At 42.8% G+C, this 23189-nt stretch overlaps 1 protein-coding gene across 13 annotated transcripts in view; it reads left to right on the top strand.

Annotated features, from left to right (window-relative positions):
- Positions 1-17984, top strand: part of KPNA7 (karyopherin subunit alpha 7) — a 79966-nt gene extending 61982 nt beyond the window's left edge. For all 13 annotated transcript variants that reach the window (XM_054693711.1, XM_054693710.1, XM_054693714.1 and 10 more), the window contains 9 exons: positions 1840-1968; positions 3794-3876; positions 4308-4576; positions 5892-5974; positions 7888-8151; positions 9949-10182; positions 11594-11776; positions 15126-15272; positions 17793-17984. In XM_054693711.1, the coding sequence (XP_054549686.1) occupies positions 1840-1968; positions 3794-3876; positions 4308-4576; positions 5892-5974; positions 7888-8151; positions 9949-10182; positions 11594-11776; positions 15126-15272; positions 17793-17909 (1509 nt within the window). In that variant the 3' untranslated portion in view covers positions 17910-17984. The remainder of the gene's footprint in view (positions 1-1839; positions 1969-3793; positions 3877-4307; positions 4577-5891; positions 5975-7887; positions 8152-9948; positions 10183-11593; positions 11777-15125; positions 15273-17792) is intronic.
- The last annotated feature ends 5205 nt before the right edge of the window (positions 17985-23189 follow it).

The following is a 23189-nucleotide window of genomic DNA, read 5'->3' as shown; positions in this document are numbered from 1 at the left end:
GCGGGGAACAGAACAGGCAGACTGATGAAATACACTGCTGAGGGGAGCAGTGGGCGCGGCAGAAGAGGTCTGTGCACAATGTGGGACCCTCGCCGGTGGTGGGGGATCGAACCAGCACTGCAGAGGCTGTGGGCAGCTTTGCAGCTCAGCGCTCAACCGCTGCACCACCAGGGGAGGCCCGGTTTCTTCATTTTTAAAACAAGGCTGATATCCACCTCTTAGGGGCTGGATAGCAGCTTCAGATGGTTGGTATTTTGCTGCTTGGCTGTAGTCACTCATATCAAGAAGGTTAACTGAGGAGCTCAAGTGTTTGGGATGCAAGAATGGTCAATCAGCATACTTTTCAGAAATAGAACTTGGAACTGGGAAGTCCAGATATGCTTCTTACTGATGGTGTGAGCATGAGGGGATCCTGGGCAGGGAACCTGTGCTGTGCATGGATTCTAACTCAACCAGCTTCTCTGGTCTTAACATTTTCTGGCTCCGGCTCTGTGTCCTGCATTTATCTTGACCAACAAATCATGCAAAGTTGGCTATGCCTTAGGCATTTGAGAGGCAGCTAAGGATGAGGGAAGCACAAGGCCACAGCAGCCCAGTTAGGACACTGCCCAGGGCCAAGTCACTCTTATGCTGAAACATTCCAGTGAGCTTGGCTTTCTGGTTTCTAAGACCATTACTGATTAAAGGATACCAATTAGAAGAAAGGAATCCAGACTTTCTGGGGAGGGATACAAACCCTTTTTTTTTAAATATTTATTTTATTTATTTATACAAGCACTGGGTACAGTCAGAAGCGCGGGAGGGTGAGCGAATTCACCAGAGCCAGAGCGGGGAGCAGAACGGGCAGACTGACGAAGAAGTACACTGCTGAGGGGAGCAGCAGGCATGGCAGGAGAGGTCTGCGCGCCATGTGGGATGCTCACCCGGCGGCCGGGGATTGAACCGGCACTGCAGAGGCCACGGGCAGCTTCGCAGCCCAGCGCTCAACTGCTGGGAGGCCCAGGGATACAACCCTCTATGCAGGAAGGGACAGGAGATGAAAAAGGAGAAGCCAAAGGTACATAACCCTCCACAGAAAGGGGTTGCTTGGTGATGGGGGCTAAGATACCCAAAGGGGTCCCAGTTCACTGGACAAGTACCACCACAATGGTCCTATTTTCCAACAAGAATTCAGTCACTCTAAGGAACCAGAAGTATCTAATACATACCAACATGTTTATAATTAATATTTTAAAGTCTTCAACCTAAAGCTCTTCTATCCATAAGGTTAATTTCCCAGGCCTCTCAATACTAGAGAGTGTGAAATTTCACCATATATAAGAAAAGGGTGTGGTTGATTTTTTTTTTTTTTTTTGAACTTTTATCCCTCTAGTCTGGTGTCCAAGTAAAACTCTAGGGACTGGATCAAAGCTTCAGTGGCCTACAGGCTGATTCCCTAACAGTGGAAATGATCAGGGACATCTGGGTGTGGGAGGGCCCTTCATGGTCCTTAGCCCCCAGGCCCAGGCCACTAATTGACACCAGTGAACGTGTGCTCATGCCTGGGGCATGCTTTGCTCAGATGTGTCTACAGCTAGGATCCTGGCCTGCCAAGGGTGTGCATGATCTCCCTTTACTTTGGAGAAGTAACATTTTCCTAGATGTGGTGTGGGTATAAAGGAGGTCAGCCCGGCTAAGACTATTTAACAGCCATGTAATCTTAACTTTTCCAGCCTGTTACATACATTTCATGTAAAATATACTTCGAAATGTGTTCTGAAGGCTGGATGTGGTGACAACCTGCCCTCCCCCACACACCCCTCTGCCAGGTCTAAGTCCTCTACTTCTTTTCCTCACCAGATGCGGCGGCAACAGCGGATGGCCGTCAGCCTGGAGCTTCGGAAGGCCAAGAAAGATGAGCAGGCCTTAAAGAGAAGGAACATCACCCACATCTGCTCAGACAGAGCTTCTGGACAGCTGGCCGGAGAGGTACATCAGGAATAGGGCTGCTCTAAATGAAGTTGTATGTGCCACCTCCTTGCTAAGTTTCTCTGGCCTGAATATATTGAATAAACTCAATTTCCAAGCTCTAGTTAAGTTCTTTCAGGGTAGAGTTAGAGTATAACCAGTGAGAAAAAGCTAAGGGCTGTTAACTTCGGGGCTGTGAGTCGGGGAATCTGTGTTCGGGGGGACTGGAGAAGGTATTCACTTGCTCCCCTCTGCCAGAAACATGAGATGAGTGGTTTTGAAGGTTATCTCTCAGTAGAAACATCTAGTCACTCACAGGTGAAGTCTTGTTTATGACTTGGAAATTGTCTTCTGTCTTCTCCATCCACCCCAGCTTTGCTAAGTGCAAATCCTAGGTTGTCTTCCAGGTTCATGCAGTTTTTGTGAATTCTTTCCAGAATGCCCTGATAGGGAGGTTTCCTTTCTTATAGATTCAACATTGACTAGTCATAAGTATGAGGGTTTATTTAGATTCTCTTTGACTGACCTACGGTACTTCTCCTGATGTCAGTACAACACAGACTTCATTGCTGTAGCTTTGTAGTAGGTATTGAAATTGGGAAGTGTGTGTCTTCCACATGGCCCTTTTTTATTTAATTTGCATTTCTACATGAATTTTAGAATCAACCTGTCTATTTCTTTAATAGAGTAAAGTCATATTTTGATGATGGTTGCACTGACTCTGTAGCTCAATTTTTGGAGCATGGTCATACAAATAATAACTTTTCCAATTCCCAATAACATGGATAGTCTATTTTGGCCCTCCCTACATTTTGAAAAATAGTTTTCAGCTTATAAGTGTTACAGTTTTTGAGTTAAATCCATTTCTAAATGTTTTATTTTTCTTGATGCTATTGTAAGTAAAATTATTTTCTTAATTTCAGTTTTGGATGGTTCATTGTTGGTGTATAGAAATATATTTGATTTTTTGCATGTTAATCCTGCAACCTAGATGAACCTTGTTTATTAGCTCTAAGTGTGTGTGTGTGTGTGTGTGTGTGTGTGTGTATTTGTGTATTCTTAACACTTTGTGCATCCATGATCAGAAATTTTACTTTCTTTCCAATCTGGATGACTTCTGTTGTTCTTTTTTTTTTTTTTTTAAAGATTTATTTATTTATTTATACAAGCACTGGTACAGTCAGAAGTGTAGGAGGGTGAGAGAATTCACCAGAGCCAGAGCGGGGAACAGAACAGGCAGACCGATGAAATACACTGCTGAGGGGAGCAGTGGGCACAGCAGGAGAGGTTTGCGCACCATGTGGGACTCTCGCTGGTGGCCAGGTATCGAACCAGCACTGCAGAGGCTGTGGGCAGCTTCTCAGCCCAGCACTTAACTGCTGCTGGGGATGCAGCACTGGGGATGCCCCACCCTTGCATTCTTTATTGAGACTCAGCTAATCTCTTTTTGACTTGAACAGCACAAATTGCTACAAGCCTTTGGTTAATTTCTAGGGTTCTGAGAAAGTTTGATAATTTTCATTAGTTTTCTTGTTGCTTTATGGAAGGGAATTTTTGGAGATCCTTGACTCTGACATTTTTACATTGACTAGCATGTTCTTACTGCATGGGATAAAAGGTACTAGGGATCCAATGAGCGATAGGAATTACCTCTCCCCCAGAGCACAGGGAGTATGTCACAGATCTGTGGGAGCACTACATGTTCCTCCTGTCCCTAATATAGATCAACATGCAGGATGCGCCATCCTATTATGCCAACCTATTCTAATCATTAGGTGGTTAGTCTAGATGACCTTCATGGTTCCCTTGAGCAGAGAGTCTGACCTGAATGTCTCTTTCCTTACAGGTCAACCTCACCCTACTTGAAATAATCCAAGGTGCAAATACCTCTGATCCAGACTTATGTTTCCAGGCCACCCAGGCAGCCAGGTATTGCCAAATAGACTTCTGTTATTTGTGATTTTGTGGCTAGAGATGAGCTCTGATGGTCTATTTGGATTCCTGGCAGTGGCAAAATGCCCACAAAATATAAGAAAAGGCTGGTCCTTTCAAAAGTGAGATCAAATTGCTCTTCTGTGTTGTCCTTGAGAACAACTTAAGATATGCAATGTGTTGTCAGAGATGAATTGCTTAGTTTAAATTGGCCTCTATAGGAATCTTAGCTCATAGATAATACCTGAAGGGGAAAATGTTGCTTCATCACTGCAAAATGCTGTAGGTTGAACTCTAGGATATTAACTAGCTCTGCTCCAGCTGTTTGTCTCCTTTGATAGTTAGGAATGCCAAGAACATCCATAAAGGAGGTTTTTAATACCAGCCTCCATGATTTGTTTTTGTTTTCTCTTTCTTTCATTGCAAAGGAAAATGCTGTCCCGGGAAAAGAACCCTCCTCTAAAACTGATTGTAGAAGCAGGACTCATTCCCAGACTGGTGGAGTTCCTGAACTCTTCCCTTCATCCATGCTTGCAGTTTGAGGCAGCCTGGGCTTTGACGAACATTGCTTCAGGGACTTCAGAACAGACCCGCGCTGTTGTGGAAGGGGGGGCCATCCAGCCCTTGATTAAGCTCCTGTCTTCTCCCCATATGACTGTGTGCGAACAGGCAGTGTGGGCTCTTGGTAATATAGCAGGTGAGATGCTCCCCCTGAGTGGGCTAAGAAGACAGAGGGCTAGGCATGTGGCTTGTTATGGGAGTTCTGTGATTAGTATTGTAGACTTGATATTCTGGAACACTCCAAGTAGAAATAACTGGAAATGATAGGAAAGGTATAGCAGACTTTTCAAAAATGCACAACCAAGGTCAGAGGTCAAATGTTGAAGCTGAAAGCAAATGATGCACAGAAGCAAGAGGCTGTCCAGGGACATCAGCAGGTGCCAGGGTCCTACAGTCTCAGGTTTCAATGGCTGTAGGAACAAAAGATAACTCTTTGGTCCATGCAAGGTGGGGTTTTGTGGCCCTTACACAACTCAGGACTCTAGAAGAACTCTGTTTCCAGTGAAAATTGCCAAAGGAACATACAACAAAAAATGTTTTCTTAACTTGGGGTAAAAATCTTCCCTTAAAGCTCAATCCAGGGGAACTTAATGCAATGTTTCTTGCATGGCCTGGAAAAGTACAAACTGAGTTGTTGGCGCTGCAGGATTGGAAGGTCCCAGATTCCTGGTTAAATGTAAATGCAGTGCTCTTTGGGGAAAATGAACTCAATTGGGCCCTTCAGGATTTTGACAAATTAAGATCAGACAAATATTAGCAACTTCAAGTCCAGAGACTCAGCAACCCTCCATGACTGAGTCAGCAGAAGCAAACAATGTGATTAGACCTCTCAGGACTTCAGATACTAGGATTAGCAAACACAGAATACAAATAAGTCTGCTTGCAGAAATAAAGCACCTACTACAGAGACTTGGTCTCTCATTTTGCTTGGATAAGTAAGGAATGACAAAACTAGGTGGTAAAATATAACTATGTCTTGCCTGATGGTGGATGGGGTGGTTATAATCTGAGACTTCTAGGGTCTAAAACTGGTATTCTAGCTGAAGCATCAGACAGCTGGTGGCTAGTACCTGTCAGTTTCCCAGCCTTGTTCTGAGTTGCATTTGGAAGTTACTGCCCCTGCCAAAGATTTCTGGGAAAATGGTTTGGTCTGCAGTGACCATCATCTTTCTGAGAACCATGTTGTGAGATGCCTCTGTCACGTAGAGCTCACTGCCTGTGTCTGCAGGCTCTGCTTATAGCAGTTGTGTGCTGTGTGGTGCCTGCTTTTCATGTCAGGCCCAGCCATCCAGCTGTCACCTTGGAGACCCAGGATCTAATATGCTATGCTGTCTAAACCCAGAAACAGTTTTTGGCCTCTCACCCTTTACACAGACTCATTAAAAATTAGTCATCCACCTCAGGATTCGCTTTGTTCTCTCTTTGAATGTCATATTTGTATCTATTTGCAGGGGATGGCCCACAGTTCAGAGACATCATTATCTCCAGCAATGCTGTCCCACATTTGCTTGCCCTGGTTTCATCAACCATACCAGTGAGTTACTTTAAATTAGAAAGCCTAGAGAGAGAACCAGTCTCCAAAGTTGGGAAATTGGGGAGGAACTTTCAAATCAATACTCAATTAGTCGATGCTGCCTAGTCTCTTATGACAGAGTTATAGAGTAGGCCTAGTCAGTAGTTCTGATTTTTCTTCTGAAAGAGGTTCATGAAAACTTTGAAAAACTTTTACAACCCAGCCAAAGTAGAAGACAGGCTTTCCATTCAAGTGACACAGACAGAATCAATAACTCACCAGTTGGTTCCTGGATAGTGTCTAGACTTGAAGCTAAGAGTCACAGTTGACAAATGTGACAACAATAGAGGACTTCCTGGATTAGGAATTAAATTTAGGTTAGAGATATGCTTCAAACAAGAATGAAGAGAGAAGGTGGCTTCCAAAAGCCAAAGGTAAAACATGCCTAGCCCTCCAGGTGCAAGAACACCTGACATGGTTGAACCAGAAAAGGGCTGGCATAACCAGAAAAGGGCTGGCATTACCAGAGGATTTTTGAGGAGAGGAGTATAAAATGGCAAGTGGGCCAAGGGACATCACCCTGGAGGCAAGGACAACCTTGGGAGGATTTCAAGGTAAGAAGTGAGATGGTCTGAGCTGAATTCAGAAAGACCGTTTTGGCTGATGTTGTAGGGCTATAGCAAAGGGAGACAGTAAAGCAGACAGATCCAGATGACATTGTGTGGAGAGGACAGGGGAACCAGACCTTGTGGTAGATGTTAAGTGGAAGTGAGTGGGAGGCAGTGTTGAAGCAATGTCAGGTAGGTGGATGTGCAGGTCTAGATGATTCCCTATACATATGTCATCCCACAGGGCCAGATCAACTAGAGCAGGGGCCAGCTTGCTTTTGTAAGTAAAGTTTTAATGGCACACACCATGCTTATTCATTTTTGTTTTCATATTATCTATAGCTTTTGCAGTGTTACAAGGGCAGAGTTGACTCATTGCAACAGAGCCCATCTGGTCCACAAAGCTGGACATGTTTACTCTCTGGCCCTTTACCGAAGAACATGACCAATCCCTGACTTAGAGTGTGGGGGGTGTCTCAGACCAAGTCCTAGGGGCTCTGACATTCAGAAGTCTGGCAGACCCCACCCAGAAGACTGGGAAGAAACAGCCCACTTGGCAACAGAAAGCCAGGTTTGAGCATAGATTCCCTTTTTTTTTTTTTTTTTAAAGGAATAGACTGGTACTGAATATAGCTGAGAGAGACAGTAATTTGAGGACTGGAAGGCAGCTGTTGGATTTGGTGACTTGAAAGGATCTGATTTCATCACTACTGATAAGGAAGTAGGGGCAGAAATCATGCTAGAGGGGCTGGAGGACCAATGGGATGCTGCAAGGTGGGTAGTGAAGGCAGATGCTCCTTGGGAATGGACTTTGCAAAGTAAAGTAGATGATGGCTCAACCAGGGCCAGGAGCCAAGGCAGGGTGGAAGGTCACAGAGTGTTTCTCTGTTGGTGGGAGGTGGTCCCAGGAACAGAATCTTTAAAGGCAAAAGTGATGGGATCCTGAGATAGGAACACTGATCCTCCACCAGATCAGAAGTGTGGTCAGAACATGTCAGCCAAGTTACAGACTAGTGGGAAGATCAAGTAATTCCTGCTTGATCTTTGATTTGCCAGTGAAAAAAATGAAATTAGGTCATCCACTGACTAGTGTGAGGAAAGACTTTTGAAGAATATAAGGAAACCATCATCAAACATTTGAATATGAAACATAATGCTCAAGTTCTGTGACCCGAGTATACATCACTACCTAGAACAAGTTCCTATTTGAAGTTCAAAAGCTTTGGTTCATGCTGGTCGATAATATTGATCAAAGAGGGCTAGGGCACTGTCGTTTGTGTTTTCTCTTCTTCACCCCTGATGCTAGAAGCAGTCTCCTCATTACAGATCACGTTTCTGCGGAACATCACGTGGACCTTGTCCAACCTGTGCCGAAACAAGGACCCGTACCCTTGTGAAAAGGCGGTGAAGCAAATGCTGCCCACCCTCTTCCACCTCCTACAGCACCAAGACAGCGAGGTCGTCTCGGACACCTGCTGGGCCCTGTCCTACCTCACTGACGGCTGCAACAAGCGCATTGGCCAAGTGGTTGACACAGGGGTCCTGCCCCGGCTAGTGGAGCTCATGACCAGCTCAGAGCTCAACGTCTTGGTAAACATCCCAAATCCTGTCTGTCTGTGCAAGGGCTTCAGATTAGAGGCCATGAATCATGGTCACTTTAGCGAGTTCTTTTCCCAGGGAGGCCAGCAATAGCTCTAATCCTTTACCTAGAACAAAGCTTGTCTTCAGCGTTGCCCTGATCTCTGCTACTCTGGAGCCAAACATGAATCTATTTTGATCTCAAGTCCTAGTGGGTAGTAAGTACACTTACTCTTTCTTCGGATAGCTAGATCATTTAGAAAGGTACCAAATTAAAATTGCTTATAATTCTCCACCCAGTAAATTATTCTTTCATGGCTTTTCCTTCTAGTGGTCTATGCAGGTAGACTTTGACAAGTAGATTCATATAGGAAACATCAAGATGAGAGGGTGAGGGATGGATAAGGAGGAGGGGGGGTTAGGGGGAGAAAAGAGGAGGGGCTTGGTGGGGGAGGGGGGAGAGAGCTACACAGAGCCTGTATGTATATTGTATTGATATAATGCTGATGGTAACATTTGAATTTCTTTTTTTTAAGATTTTATTTATTTATTTATTTATTTATTTATTTATTTATTTATTTATTTATTTATTTATTTATGCAAGCACTGGGTACAGTCAGAAGCGCGGGAGGGTGAGAGAATTCACCAGAGCCAGAGCGGGGAGCAGAGCAGGCAGAAGGACCGAAGTACACTGCTGAGGGGAGCAGCGGGCGGCAGGAGAGGTCTGCGCGCCATGCGGGACCCTCCTCTGGTGGCCGGGGAGCAGCCAGGGATCGAACCGGCGCCGCAGAGGCCGCGGGCAGCTTCGCAACCCAGCGCTCAACCGCTGCGCCACCAGGGGAGGCCCCATTTGAATTTCTTAAATATAGAAGAAAATTTCCTCTTTATCTTTCCCCCAGTTTGTTCTCTTAGACTATTTCAGGTACAGGTAAAAATTAAGACCAACATCAAATTTTCTGCTATGTTATGAAACATTTCACTTACATCATATACTTTTGAAAATGGCATAAAATATGGGTGCCTCTTTTGATCTCTGTGCCTCTATATTTTGCATTGTGCATCCTTGTGTTCCTCTCTTTTGAGATTAGCATCATCTCAGGGCACATCCTCAAATGTCAGGGTTAGTTGGAGGACATTGCTGGAGACAGGGATGGGGGTGGTGTATGAGGACAGTAGCTACAGAAACTTCTTATCCTGAGGGCCGGGATTCTGATGGGAGCTGTCCTGGGAAGGCTTTGATTGGCCTATAGCTCTATTTCTACCTCTCACCTGAGTAGCAGTTACCTGGCCTGATAGGCTAGTAAGACTCTAGAACTGCTGATTGTGTGGGGCTGCTACTATGGTGCAGAGAAACCAAAATGAATCCAATCAGCCCTCCTCAGACAGAGTCTGATGTACACCCATCCTGGCACCTTCATTTGAATGCACCAAAACTGCCAGTGGGATTTTGTGAGCTCCAATTAAGTCTACCACAGAAGCTTGATACTGGTGTTAAATATTGATTCAGCAGAAATGATTACATTATAAACACTAGAGTCAATTTAGCTCTTCCCAGTGGAAGGCCATAAAAGGGACAGCATCACTTCTTGACAAAGGTAACCTTTGACCTCTGTCCCACTTGAGCTGGTACCTATAAACTATGTAAAAGTCCATGGATGAGCTGAATTAATAAGGATCGTGGCTTTAGTCATTGTTCCTGAACATCTAGAGAGCCTTCTGCACAACATATCTAATGTTTGGGAGCGCACAGAACCTTCCATTGGGATAAATGCACAATACTCGGTGAGACACCTACTGTTGTTCTTGCAGACCCCCTCTCTCCGCACTGTGGGGAACATCGTCACGGGCACAGATGGACAGACCCAGGTGGCCATTGACGCCGGCATGCTGCACGTGCTGCCACAGCTCCTGATACACCCCAAGTCCTCCATCCAGAAGGAGGCCGCGTGGGCCCTGAGCAACGTGGCCGCAGGGCCCTGCCAGCACATCCAGGAACTGATTTCTTATGGCATACTGCCTTTCTTGGTGGCACTGCTCAAAAATGTAAGTGGCACACCCAGCATCGTGGGCGAGAGGCTACTTTCCAAGTGGCCTTGAGATGAGCTCCTTTCAGGAATTCACACCCTGGTGAAGGGGCAAATTAAGATCACAACAAAGCTATGAAACATTAATTTCCCAGCTCTTCCTGGCATCCCTTCCTGGAGACCCCATTAAGAATTGCTTGATGAGAAGGTGCCCCACAGCTCAAATAAAATCTTGAACTGGTAAATATTGGCTTATCTCTATGCAGTGTTAAAAGAACGTGCCACCTACTCTCTACTTGCCAAACAAGGGAGGAGGTTTGTTTTTGTTTTAGGAGGAAAAACGTATCGGGTTATGGTGATATTATATACTGAAGAAAGGTGGCCTTTTCAGTGTAAAAATCACATTGATTAGAGTGGTAATATACACAGAAAATCCAGAGATAAAAGTAGGAATACAATAAAGCTTCCTTATTCCTCCTGATTTCCATTTCCCTCTCCCTGGGTAACTATTATTGTCGCTGTTTGATTTTTGCCATTTTATAATGGACCAACTAGTTGAAACCATTGGCATGTAAACAAGTCAAGCTGGGTTGGGAGCAGGGAGGCTAGTGGAGTAGGGTGGGAAGAGAATCTACTAGGGAGTTCCTGCTCTCAGGTTAGATGTCAGGTTCCAGGTGTGCATTAGGTATGAACAGCTGGGCCAGGTGTGCATCTTCTCTCCATGAGATACTTCCTGTCTTGCATTCTTCTGTGAGTCTGTACACATTCTAATAGGCACCCAATCATGAATCAAAGAGTAGTTGTTTCAAATGCTACCTTTTCAACTCCATTAGAGCTACAAATTGTTTGAGTTTTTTGTTTTAAATTAACATCACAGTTCTCCTCAGCTGCAAAATAGGAATAACTCCTGCTCAGGGATCGAAGGAGCCATGGTAAAATAGTCATATCTGTGGGCAAAGTGCTTTTTATAAATGCAAGGGATTCACTGATAATGGCTTAGTCCCTGATATCTTACCTGTGTGCTCAACTTTATATCTATGAAGCTTCTTGTCCAATGTTTTCCTGGGTCAGAATAACTAGAAATGTAGACAGAGGCCACTACAATCTAAAATTCCAAGCATGATTTCTAATCTACACCCCTGGACTGGCTTATGTTGGCTTATGTTTCCCATAACCTGACTTAAGGAAACGAGTCTGTTTGACCTCAGAACCTTCCTCTAGGACCCTTGATAAGCCTGCCCGCCTGCTTCTTGTCTACTTAAAGATGCTCTCATCTGCTCAAAATCAGAGGCAGGTTGCCAAGGCATTCCATGTAAATTGCACATAGTGTCCTGGCTGTCACCAGCCTTCCTAGAAATTGAACCAATTTAGCATCACTATATTTAAATGTTTCAGGATCTGTAATGAATGTAAACATTCTCTTTCTGCAGGGAGAATTTAAAGTCCAGAAAGAAGCTGTCTGGACGGTAGCTAACTTCACAACGGGGGGCACCTTGGACCAGTTAATCCAGCTTGTCCACTCTGGAGTCTTGCAGCCACTGGTGAATCTGCTCACTGTCCAAGACACCAAGATTGTTCTCATCATCCTTGATGTCATCTCATATATCTTCCAGGTAAACAGTTCTGAACAGATTGGTTTCTAAATAGCAGTCTTAAAATTTAAGACATTTAATTTGGTTCTTAAAACTCAAGGATTCTCTTTCCTCTCTACTCCCCCACCCTCTCTCTGTGTCTGTACATCCTAAGGACAAGGAAAGCAAGAGGCTGTTCAAGAAGAGTTTATTTATTTTCTCAAATGAGTGTCTTTGCATCCAGCACTATTTTAGATGCTCAGGATATGACCAAACCAAGGACCAAAGTCCTTGCTCAGTAGAATGGAGGTACTGGTGGGGAGGTAGGCAGATCCATCACTTAGGAAGTAGTGGGTAAATTATCTGGTAAAGTGATAGTCATGATGGCTTGGGGTGGTAAAGGGAATGTTGATCTCTTATATGCAGTAATCAGGAGAAACTACTCTGAAGAAGAACATCTGAGAAAAGGCCCAAGATAAGTGAGTCCTGTGGCTATCTGGGGAAGAGCATTGTAGGTGAAAGGAAGAGCCGGGACTGAGAGGGGTGTGGCCAGAGCAGAGCAAAGGGATGGAAAGTGATAGAAGACCAAACTCAAGATAGCTAGGGATCAGCTCACATACATTTTGTGAGAACAACGATTGAAGGTTTGGAGCAGGAAGAGTCTTGTGGATGGCTCACTTCAAAGGCCAAAACATAGAACAGTAAGAAGTTAGCAGGAGTAGATCTCATCAGGCCATAATGAAGTCCTTTTCAATTCAGTTGTTTGAGAAAATGTAAAACATTGAATTAGAGTTCTAGAAAAGCCTTATCTAGGCTTTTCTAGACAAAAGCTAAGTTAAGCCAGTATTTGTATACTATTTGTGTCCATTCCACATTGCTATAAAACAGATTACCCAATTAGAGGCTTACAACAACCTTTTATTATCACACATAGCTTTGGGGATTAGGAATCCAGGCTGGCATGCTATATCATTCTGGCTCAGGGTCTCTCTTGAGGATCAAAATGTCAATGCGGGCTGCAGTCTCATCAGAAAGTTTGATGAAGGTTGGAAGATCACCTTCCAAGATGATTTACTTACATGCTTAGCAAGTTACTCTTGCCATGTGGATTTCCCCATGGGACTGCTTGAATGTCCTCACGTCATAGCAGCTGGCTTCCTCTTGAGTGAGTGATCAAGAGGCAGAAATGTAGATGTTTTTTAAGACCTAGTCTTAGAGGGCCTCCCCGGTGGCGCAGCGGTTGAGCGCTGGGTTGCGAAGCTGCCGGCAGCCTCTGCACCGTTGGTTCGATCCCCGGCTGCTCCCCGGCCACCAGAGGAGGGTCCCACATGGTGCGCAGACCTCTCCTGCCGCCCGCTGCTCCCCTCAGCAGTGTACTTCGGTCCTTCTGCCTGCTCTGCTCCCCGCTCTGGCTCTGTCTCTGGTGAATTCTCTCACCCTCCCGCACTTCTGACTATATCCAGTGCTTGTATAAATAAATAAATAAATCTTTAAAAAAAAAAAAAAAAAGACCTAGTCTTAGAGATCATTGCAACAGCATCCTATTGGTTACACAGATTAGCCCCTATTCAACATGGGAGGGAACTATACAAGGCATGAATATCAGGAGGCAGGGATCACTGGGGTCACCTTGGAGGCTGGCTCTATTAATTTGGTTAATGTCCTTTGATATGCAACACAAGCCATTTGAAAAGTTTCAAAGTAACACCAGGTAACTCCTTCTAAAAACCCACTTTAAGCATCCTTTTCATGTAACTGTCTTAGAAAGAACTGACTTGAGTCAAGATCACACTTGAAATACAGTCCAATTAGACACTGAGACTTTGAGCAGATCACACAGATCAAGAGTAGAGCCTTGGCAACCAGCAGACAAAATTGGATATAAGTTTGTGGAAGTACCCTTGTGGGCTATCTGAATTTAACTTCATCTGCTTCATCTGAATTTAACTTCATCTGAAGTAGACACTAGGGGTTTTGTCTTAGGAGTGCCTGGGCAAATCGCACCTGATGGACAGTGAAGCCCCTGTATCAGATCAAGGAACCAGGCACAGTAGGTTAGAAAGATTGAGATTGGATAGGAGAATATTTCAAGGGGCAGCAGAGTGCAGGTAAACTAACTTTTGGGGCTACGTGTTGGGTTAAGATCCAAAATCCACTTCCAGGGCTCCTGCTGTACTGGGTCATTCCGCACTTCCCGCTTTTCTCTCTGAGGTTAATGTAATGTTTGGTGCATGTTTCAGTTTCTCCACTTAAAACCCGTGAGTAACTGGGCGGGTGGGTGTCTGAGCTTAAACATACTGTGCCGAAGTTCATCAGGCCAGCAATCTGGAGTGAATAATGACTAAGTTGACTCACAGGAGATTTCTTATTACTGTTCAACAACTGGTGAGCAGAGCCCCTCAGGAGGAAAAACTTAGATGCCAAAGTTTTTCTTTCAGTTTATAAAAATATATATTTCAAAGTTCATTTAATCTTCTATACTATGAGCATCCACCCCAAAGTGTTTCTTAATCTTTCTCCCATTTGCCGCAGATATGCTGTTTAGTTGAACTACTCCTTCTTCTCATCATAAACAGTACTTTCACACCTTCAAATCTTTGTCCCTGCCTGACCTTCTTTTGAGGAACGTCATTATCCTATGACAGACCCTGGCCTATAGAATTCATTAGGAACTTGTATTGTTTTCCAAGGCTTCCTACACATCTTCTGTAATTTAAACCTGCTTACTATGTTTTTTCTACTGTAACAATTACTCGTGTCCTGCAATAGTATGAGTTATGAAAGGACCTTCTCTAAGTTCCATCTTTAATTCTAGTTTTGTGTGCCTTGCCCCCAGGACACGAACAAATGTTTGAGTGATGAAATAGCCCTGGATGAGCAATCCAGGGACCAGCATTGGAATAAACCCAATCATATTAATTGGCCCGAGGACACCATTCTCTGCCTAGGTGTGACTTCTGTGACTAGGGTCTCCTGACTTCTCTAGCCAGGCTTTCCAGGAAGCACAGGGCCAGAGCATCTTCACTTACCCAGCAATATTTGACCATTCTTTCAAACTGTGTTTAAAATGAGTCCGTTCATTAGATGGGTCTACAAATAGTGGCCTATGTATGGTATGGATGGCAACATATTCAGTAAAAGAAATAAGGCATTTTGGGCCATGAAAGTAAGCCAATGTATGTATGTATATGTGTACATGTTTGTATGTGTGTGTGTATTTGTATATGTGTGCATATGTGTCTCCCAAATCAGAGGACTATCCAAAATGGGAGGAAGCCCATGGTGTTTTAAGTCTGTTGAGGGAAGAATGGGAGCCTTAGGATTCCTCTGAGCCAAAGCTCCACCTCTATTAGGCCCCTGCCTAGACCCTCAGTTCTTGTCCTACCCACAGGCTGCAGAGAGACTTTCTGAGAAGGAAAACCTCTTTCTCCTGATTGAAGAAGTCGGTGGTATTGCTAGAATCGAGGCCTTGCAGCTTCATGAGAACCGCCAGGTTGCCCTGACTGCCTCAAACATTATTGAGAACCACTTCTGTGAGGTAAGTTACTTCAGAGAGACAGGGGAGGCCAGATCTCCTGCTGAATCACCTCAGCAGGCTGTCACCCAGCCAGCAGGTAACTCAGCTGAGTGGCCCCCATCCATGCTTTGGGGCCATCACTGAGCAGCAGCAGCTTCCTGGCTTCTGGAAACTACTCTAGTCCTATAGCTTGTCCTGCTGTGTCTGGCTTATAATTTCACTTTTTTTTTTTTTTACCTACATACCTCTTTTTTGGGGGGGATTGGGAAAGGGGAGGAAGTAGATGTGATAATAAAGTAACTTTTTATTAAGAAATGCAAACAACTAAGGCAGGCCTAGCTTTTGGAAAAAACATTTTGCCACTTAATCCATTTCTCTCTACAGAATATGGTGTTTAGGGATGAACACTACAAGAGGCTTCTAAGTATTCTGCAGGTGTGGAAATGATGATCAGATAGCATTAGAAAGTTTTAAAACCTTTTTTTGGTAAAATACCCATAATGTAAAATTTCTACCATCTAAGTGTGCAGTTTGGGGGCAATAAGTACATTAAGTACATCACACCATCTTCTCCAGAATGTTTTCATCTTCCCAAACCAAAGTCTGTCCCCATTAAATAAGAGCACCCCACTCCTCTTTCCCTGGCCCCTGGTAACCACAATTCTGCTTTCTGTCTCTATGAATTTGACCACTCTCGGTACCTCAGGTAAGTGAAATCAGGCAGAATTTGTCTTTTTGTGTCTGGCTTATTTCACTTAGCATCGTGTCCTCATGGCTCATTGTACATGTCAGAATTTCTTCCCTTTTTAAGGTTGAATAATACCCCATCCTGTGGAAATGACCCCTCCGTTTTTATTTACCCCTCCGTTCACTGTGGGTGTGCTGTTATGAACAAGGGTCTACATATGTCTGTTTGAGTACCCGCTTTCAATTCTTTTGGCCATATACACAGAGGGGGACTTACTGAATCATATAGTAATTCTTTTTTTTTTTTTTTTTTTTTTTTTTTTTGTGGGACCCTTGCTGGTGGCCGGGGAATGAACTGGTGCTGCAGAGGCTGCGGGCAATGGTAAAATACCCATAATGGTATTATGGGGAGGACCTGGTAATTCTATTTTTAATAGAATCACCATGCTGCTATCCATGGTGGGTGCACAGCAATGTACAGCAGTTCCTAAATCCCAGCCCTTTTGCCAACATTTGTTATATTCTGTTTTTTTTTTTATCATAGACAGCTTAATAGACAGGCAATGGTATCTCACTATGATGTGATATGGGCTTGCATTAGATATTTTTTATATGTGGAAGGTCAGCTCAAAGTTTTTAAGTGACCTAGTAGGTATCAAACTTAATCATCAGCAAAATGCAGAGCCTTACCATAAATATGACCATGTTGGTGGTGGTTTTTTTTTTTCCATTCTTTTTCCATTGTTGTTTTATTTTAAGTTTGTGGTTGTTGCCAACTGAAGGCAACTAATCTTGTTTTGGGAACAAAAGATTGCTCTAAAAGTGGAGGAAAAACAGTGGCAATTAGCATCTTCTAGGTTAGCTTCTCCCATAAAAACTTCATAATTCTGGAGACACATCTATTAAAGGTGGGAAGCAGTTGAATCCACAGGATTCATCAGGGGTTCCAGATTAAAGACATCTGATCTAAAAGTAACAGCTACTCCCACTGTATTCTTCTTCACTGTAAGGGTAGTATTCTGTGTCTCAAAACTGCATTTAAAAGTAAGCTAGACACAAGAAGACAAAGACTGTATGACTCTATTTACATAAAGTTGTCAGACTTATAAGAACAGAAAGTAGAATGGTGAATGCTAGGAGCTGAGGGCAGCGGGAAGGAAATGGAGGTTGTTTAATGGATAGATTTTGGTTTGGAAAGATTTAAGTTCTGGAAACAGATGGTGGGGGTGGTTGCACAGCAATGGGGATGAATTTAATGCCATTCAACTGTCCACTTCATGATTTAAGGTGATAAGTTTTAGGTAACACGTATCTGACCACATTTACATGAAAATTGCTTTTTAAATGAATACTTGTCTTTTTTTTTTTTTTTTTTAATAGAGGCATGTTTTATTTATTTATTTATTTGTTTGTTTGTTTTTGTTTATACATGCACTGGGTACAGTCAGAAGTGCGGGAGGGTGAGAGAATTCACCAGAGCCAGAGCGGGGAGCAGAGCAGGCAGAAGGACCGAAGTACACTGCTGAGGGGAGCAGCGGGCGGCAGGAGAGGTCTGCGCGCCATGTGGGACCCTCCTCCCGTGGCCGGGGAGCAGCCGGGGATCGAACCGGCGCCTCCGAGGCCGCGGGCAGCTTCGCAACCCAGCGCTCAACCGCTGCGCCACCGGGGAGGCCCCATGAAAATTGCTTTTAAGGTCTATCCTAAGAGACATTTCAGTGCCTCTCTCTCTAATCTCACTTGAGGAAGCCACGAGGCCAATTTAGAGCAAATTCTAATCCACAGAAGTTAAGGAGTCAAATGGGCAGTGAATGTGCTGAGTGCTGGGAGGTATAACGGTCTCTCTTTTTCCTGAAGGAAGAAGAAAATGGCATACATCATCCAGCCCAGGGCCATGAATTGTTAAACAATACCAAAGGCCCACAACTTCTAAGCCAACAACCAGGTTCTAAGGGAAGCTTCTTTAAGAAGTAGCACTCCAATATCTTAGTGTACCACAGGTGTAATGCTTTTTATCTGAATATTAATAAAATGTTTGACACTTTTGCCTCTGCCAAAAATGTTGGTATACCACTTGTGTCTTCAAGCCTGGGTTAGTATTAAGTATCTTAAAGAAAATAGAGTAGGATGGCCAGTAGCTGTTTCAACAAACTGACTTGTAGACTTGGTTTAACCAATATTTCTTCAGCATTTATTGCACCAGGAGTCCCCTTCCGTTCACACTTTCACATAATGCCAATTAACAACATTCTTCAGGAACAGCTGTGTCAGCCATGGTCAAAATGAGAGTGACAGGATGGGAAGGAGCTAGAATCACAGTATAGGCAGTGTGACAACAGATGTAGGATAAGTTTATATGGGAATTGGACTTTATTTGTGTAACTTAGTTATATTTTTGTTCTAAAGCAGCACAACAAAATGTCATGCCCAGAGGAAGTCTTTGCTGCCAGGTGAGGAGGAAGGGTGTGTGAGTGGGTGTCCATCAAAAATCCTGCTGGAAGACAGTTCACACATTCATAAATGTCTCATTCAGTGGTGCGAACGAATCTCTGACAGAGCAGACATCAGGCCTTCCAACCAATGTCTTCATGTCCTTTTGGAGTGGCCAGATCTTTCAGCTCTTGAGGGCTGTTGGTGGGATGGAATCTTCAACATGTTCTCCCAGAAAAAGAGGGGACCTGGGAGATTGTTCCTAGTCTCTTCTGTTCATCAGTTCAGGACATTCTAATGTGGCACATATTTGGTCAAGCAGAATGTCATCCTCTGAGGGCTTTGAATCTTAAACTCTGGGACTGAGCACAGAAGGAATAAATAGTTGTCATGTTGGTTTAGTCCAGTGGCAGGGCCTTATGTCAGCAGAGTGCATGTCCTTGGTGGCTTCCTGCTTCCTGATTATCTAGGAAGGACCTGCTTTCTACACACTCTCCCATACTTTTCTAATAAGTCACTTTTTAAATTAATATTTTATTTTATATAATTCTTACATCATTTTTCATTTTTGCACAATGTATGCATTTTCATTTTGGTTATATTCCCCGTACAATTGCACCCCCCCCTTATTTTGACCCTAGTCCTTCCTCTCCCCTTCTCTGCCCCCGCACCCTAGTGTGTCTCTGGTTTATAGTTGCTTGTTGATTTTGATTTTTATAAGTCACTCTTTGTAAGTAACCAGCATTAGTTTCTGTTGCTTACAACTGAAGAACCTTAACGGGTACACATGAAGAGTAAAAAACTAAATCACAATGCTATTTAAATCCAACAATAGATATTAAATCCCATTCTGTCAAGATAGATGTTGTATAAAATTTGAATTTTAAAATAAATAATGTAAAAATACAAAACATTACATATAAAATATTATGATATAGTACACATACAAGAGATTTTTTTAATTCAAAACAAAACTAAGAACAGAAAAAATTTATCCTAGCCAATGAAATTGTTTACATCTTCCCTTCCAGATTGAGTCAACATATGTTTTTTAATCTGATTGGGGTGAGATTCTTTTTCAGTGTTTTAAAACATTTTTCTCTAGACTGAAGTTGAGGGGAAGACAGTCTCAGGTGGTTTACAAAAATACTTCACTGAGAAAATTTTTAATTAAAAGGTTGAAACATTGTTGAAGTTAGTCACTGTTGCCCAAATAGTCTGACCTTGTTCACTCAACATACTGTTAGCCTCTTTTCTCTCCTTTTTGTCAATTGTTCTTTACTAAATTGCGTGAGAAAGGAACATTTGTAGTTTAAGGATAGGATGTCATCTTGTATAGGGATTTTTTTTTTTAAAGGTGCTCTTGGCCTATTCTACATGGTTTGGGAGCAAGGAGATAGTGTTAGTCACCTTCTGGCTGGGTGTCCATGTGCCTAAACTCCTGTGTTGGGAAGACAGAGCAACAAAGAGAAGAAAGGAGTAGCAGGCTTATGCCAGCTTTGCAGGATAAAAGCTGACCTGGAACAACTCTGACCCTCTTGTATTTACCCCAATTTGTCATATACCATAGAAGGAATGCAGTTCTCTTGGAATTCTCATGCGCAATCCACTTATCTGCCCTTCCTGAAGCATTGAGGGTTATTTAATGATAACAGCACTTGATGCTTTAGGTATATAGAGAAATTAATCGAACTTGAAGTCATAAGCTCTGGGTTTCAGTTCTGGCTCTTTTTCTAAATAGTTTAAGCCTTAACAAGGCATGTCATTTCTCTGTTTCTTAGTACCTCACCTGTCAATTCTTTTTCTCTGGAATTCAAGCTTCTGTGTATAAAATAGGGTGGGAATAGATAGTGGTATAATGTTTTCAAATATTTTTCTAAAGTGATACTAACAGGTAAGGCAAGAGTGGTATCAATTTCCAAATAAAGAAAACAGAAATCACAAGGTTACCCAGTTTCTCCATCTTTTAGTAAGTGGTAGAGAGGTCCTCAAGTGGAACCTGACCACAGATCATCTCAACTCCACCCAGAGCAAGGGATCTGAGAGTGTGTGCATGGGAGCGAAGGGGGGTGCCCTAGACAGAAGCCACACTTCTTTGTAACCTAATCTGGAGGGGGTGGACTGTCACTCCTGCCCTGTGTGATGGTTACACAATGGGGTGAAGACCAGGAGACTGATCCTGGTCAGCCACTGATCCTGGTCATCCACTGATCATTGGAAGCCACATTGGAAGCTGACAGCCCTGTGTGTTCTCATTTTAAAGATACTGTTTAGATAATAGCATGGGTTGGTGAAGTTTCAGCAAAGAAATAGAGAATGAAGAACTTAGTAGAAATTTTAGCTGAAATTTAAGCATCATTCGATGGGCTCAACAGTAGAATAGAGGAGACAAAGGAAAGAACCGGTAAACTTTAAGATAAAGCAATGAGAAGCAATTGTACATCTATATCCAATGACCAATTTACAGAAAATTCAGAAGAAAGAATGTTAAACTACACTTTAGAGATGCAATTGGCAAAATCCAGACTGAGAAACGCTGCAGGAAAACAACCCAGTTTCTTCATCTAGCAATTTCCCATAAAAAATTGTGCACAAGAGAAACTATACATTAAAGACTTAAAAGACATATTGACATGCCAGAATGTACGGACCTTATTTATATTCTAATTGCAACAAACATGTAAAAATAAACAATTTAGGAGACAGAAACTTGAACACTGAATGGAGGATTGATAAAATTATGTATTTTTAGGTTTAATAATCATTAAGATTAGACTAATATCCTTATATTTTAGAGCTATGTACTAGATGATTACAGATGGAATGATATGTTTGCAATTTTTTTCAAAGTAATTTGGTGTAAAGGAAATAGAAAGAGAAAGATGGGGTAGAATTAGCATGTGCAGATGACTGGTGGGGCTGGTGATGGGTTCATCACTGAATGACAGAAGATAACGGGATAATGCTTTGAAAGTTTGGAGAGCAAATGATTTAGAACCTAGAATTCTGTCCCCATATAAGGTATAATCATATTTTTAAATATAGACTCAGACTACCTTTCAAGTATTTTCTGAGTAAGCTACTTGAGAAAGTACTCCAACAAAGATGAAAACAATATACCTCTTGCCAAAAGAAAAGAGACAAGAAATGGTGAAACCAATCCAGAAGGCCAGTGAAAAGCAATCCAAGGGTGAAAGTTATGCAGCAAACTTGGAAGGCTGTTTGTCCCATTTTGTTTTGTTTTATTTATTTATTTTTTAAAAAAGATTTATTTATTTATGCAAGCACTGGGTACAGTCAGAAGTGCGGGAGGGTGAGAGAATTCACCAGAGCCAGAGCGGGGAGCAGAGCAGGCAGAAGGACAGAAGTACACTGCTGAGGGGAGCAGCGGGCGGCAGGAGAGGTCTGCGCGCCATGTGGGACCCTCCTCAGGTGGCCGGGGAGCAGCCGGGGATCGAACTGGCACTGCAGAGACTGCGGGCAGTTCGCAACCCAGCGCTCAACCGCTGAGCCACCAGGGAGGCTCATGTTTGTCCCATTTTAAACAGAAAGGTAAGAAGTCCTAGGAAATATGTCTTCAGCATTAATATTAATGACACAAGAAGAAGGTGGGGCAATTAGAAATGACAGGGGAAAAACTGTGTAAGGAATGTATGGCCAAAGGTGAAGTAAACCAAAACATGGCATGATTTTAATCTTGGTTCTGAAACAATCAGCTCATGGAACCAACGACAAAATAGGGAAGTCACCTCTACACGCAGAAGAGAATGTGACCCTGCTGTCATTGACACTGTCAAAGTACTGATGTCCAAAGTTGGAGGTGGGAGTGTAGAGAGGTGGAGCAGAAGGTAGGAGTACCAATATCTTCATCTTACTCAGAGGGGATCATGGGTTACGGCTGATAGAAGAGCAACAAAGGTTCAAAGTAATTAAGAGTGCAAATAGAAGACCTGAAAATAATAACTACAAAAATGGAGGCACTAGGAGGGAAGTGTTAGCTCCTTACTCCTCATCTTTCATAATGGGAAGCCTGTAGGAAATTAGTGAATCAAGAAATACTGTGTGTGTGTAATGTATGTATATACACAGTTATACATATATATCATGTAAGAATGTTATGTATCTGGTGGTATTTGTATAGAAAAAAGTTCTAGAAGAGCATTTTGGGTGAAAGAGAGAGACATGGGAGTTTCATTTTTGTCGTTGGTTAGTTTTTTATTAATAATTAAAAATAAAAAACCTCCAAGATATTAGAATTATGTAGCCTCATGATGTATCACAGGAATATGGGTGAGTCCTAAATTCCTGAGGCATAACTACATACAATGAAAGTCTGATAAATGACTTGGGAGTTGCCAGCAGTTAAGTTTCAGTGTGTGAGCTACTCGCTTCCAAAATAAATACCATTTCACTGTTTGGGTGAATCATAAATGGGCAAATATTCTATATCCATGATTTACTTGTCTTTAAGAAATGATTGCTTAGAAAACCTTTAAAGTGTTTTTTTTGGGGGGGGGGCAGGAAAAATCACAGCACTTAGCAATTATTAAAAATTATGGGAACTTTTATTTGTAAAGTTTTGGTTATATTATGTATATATTCAGTTAACTAAAGATGTGAAGGAACCAGAGTTCCCCTTGGAAGACTGTAGGTTTCAGTACAAACCCCTAGATTAAGGAGTGTCATTTATAAGACATTTTTACAAAATATTTTCACAAACATCTTCTCTAGCAGTCATGCTTATAATGATATAATTTTGGTATGATATTGTAGGGTAAAGAAAATCAGGCTTTTCTGCCCTTCCGCCATCAGGATAGATGATGG

Source organism: Talpa occidentalis, unplaced genomic scaffold (assembly GCF_014898055.3).
Source record: "Talpa occidentalis isolate TD23 unplaced genomic scaffold, MPIMG_talOcc4v2.1 talOcc4.12, whole genome shotgun sequence".
In the NCBI taxonomy this organism is placed as follows: domain Eukaryota; kingdom Metazoa; phylum Chordata; class Mammalia; order Eulipotyphla; family Talpidae; genus Talpa; species Talpa occidentalis.
This window is presented reverse-complemented; position numbering and strand designations above follow the sequence as displayed.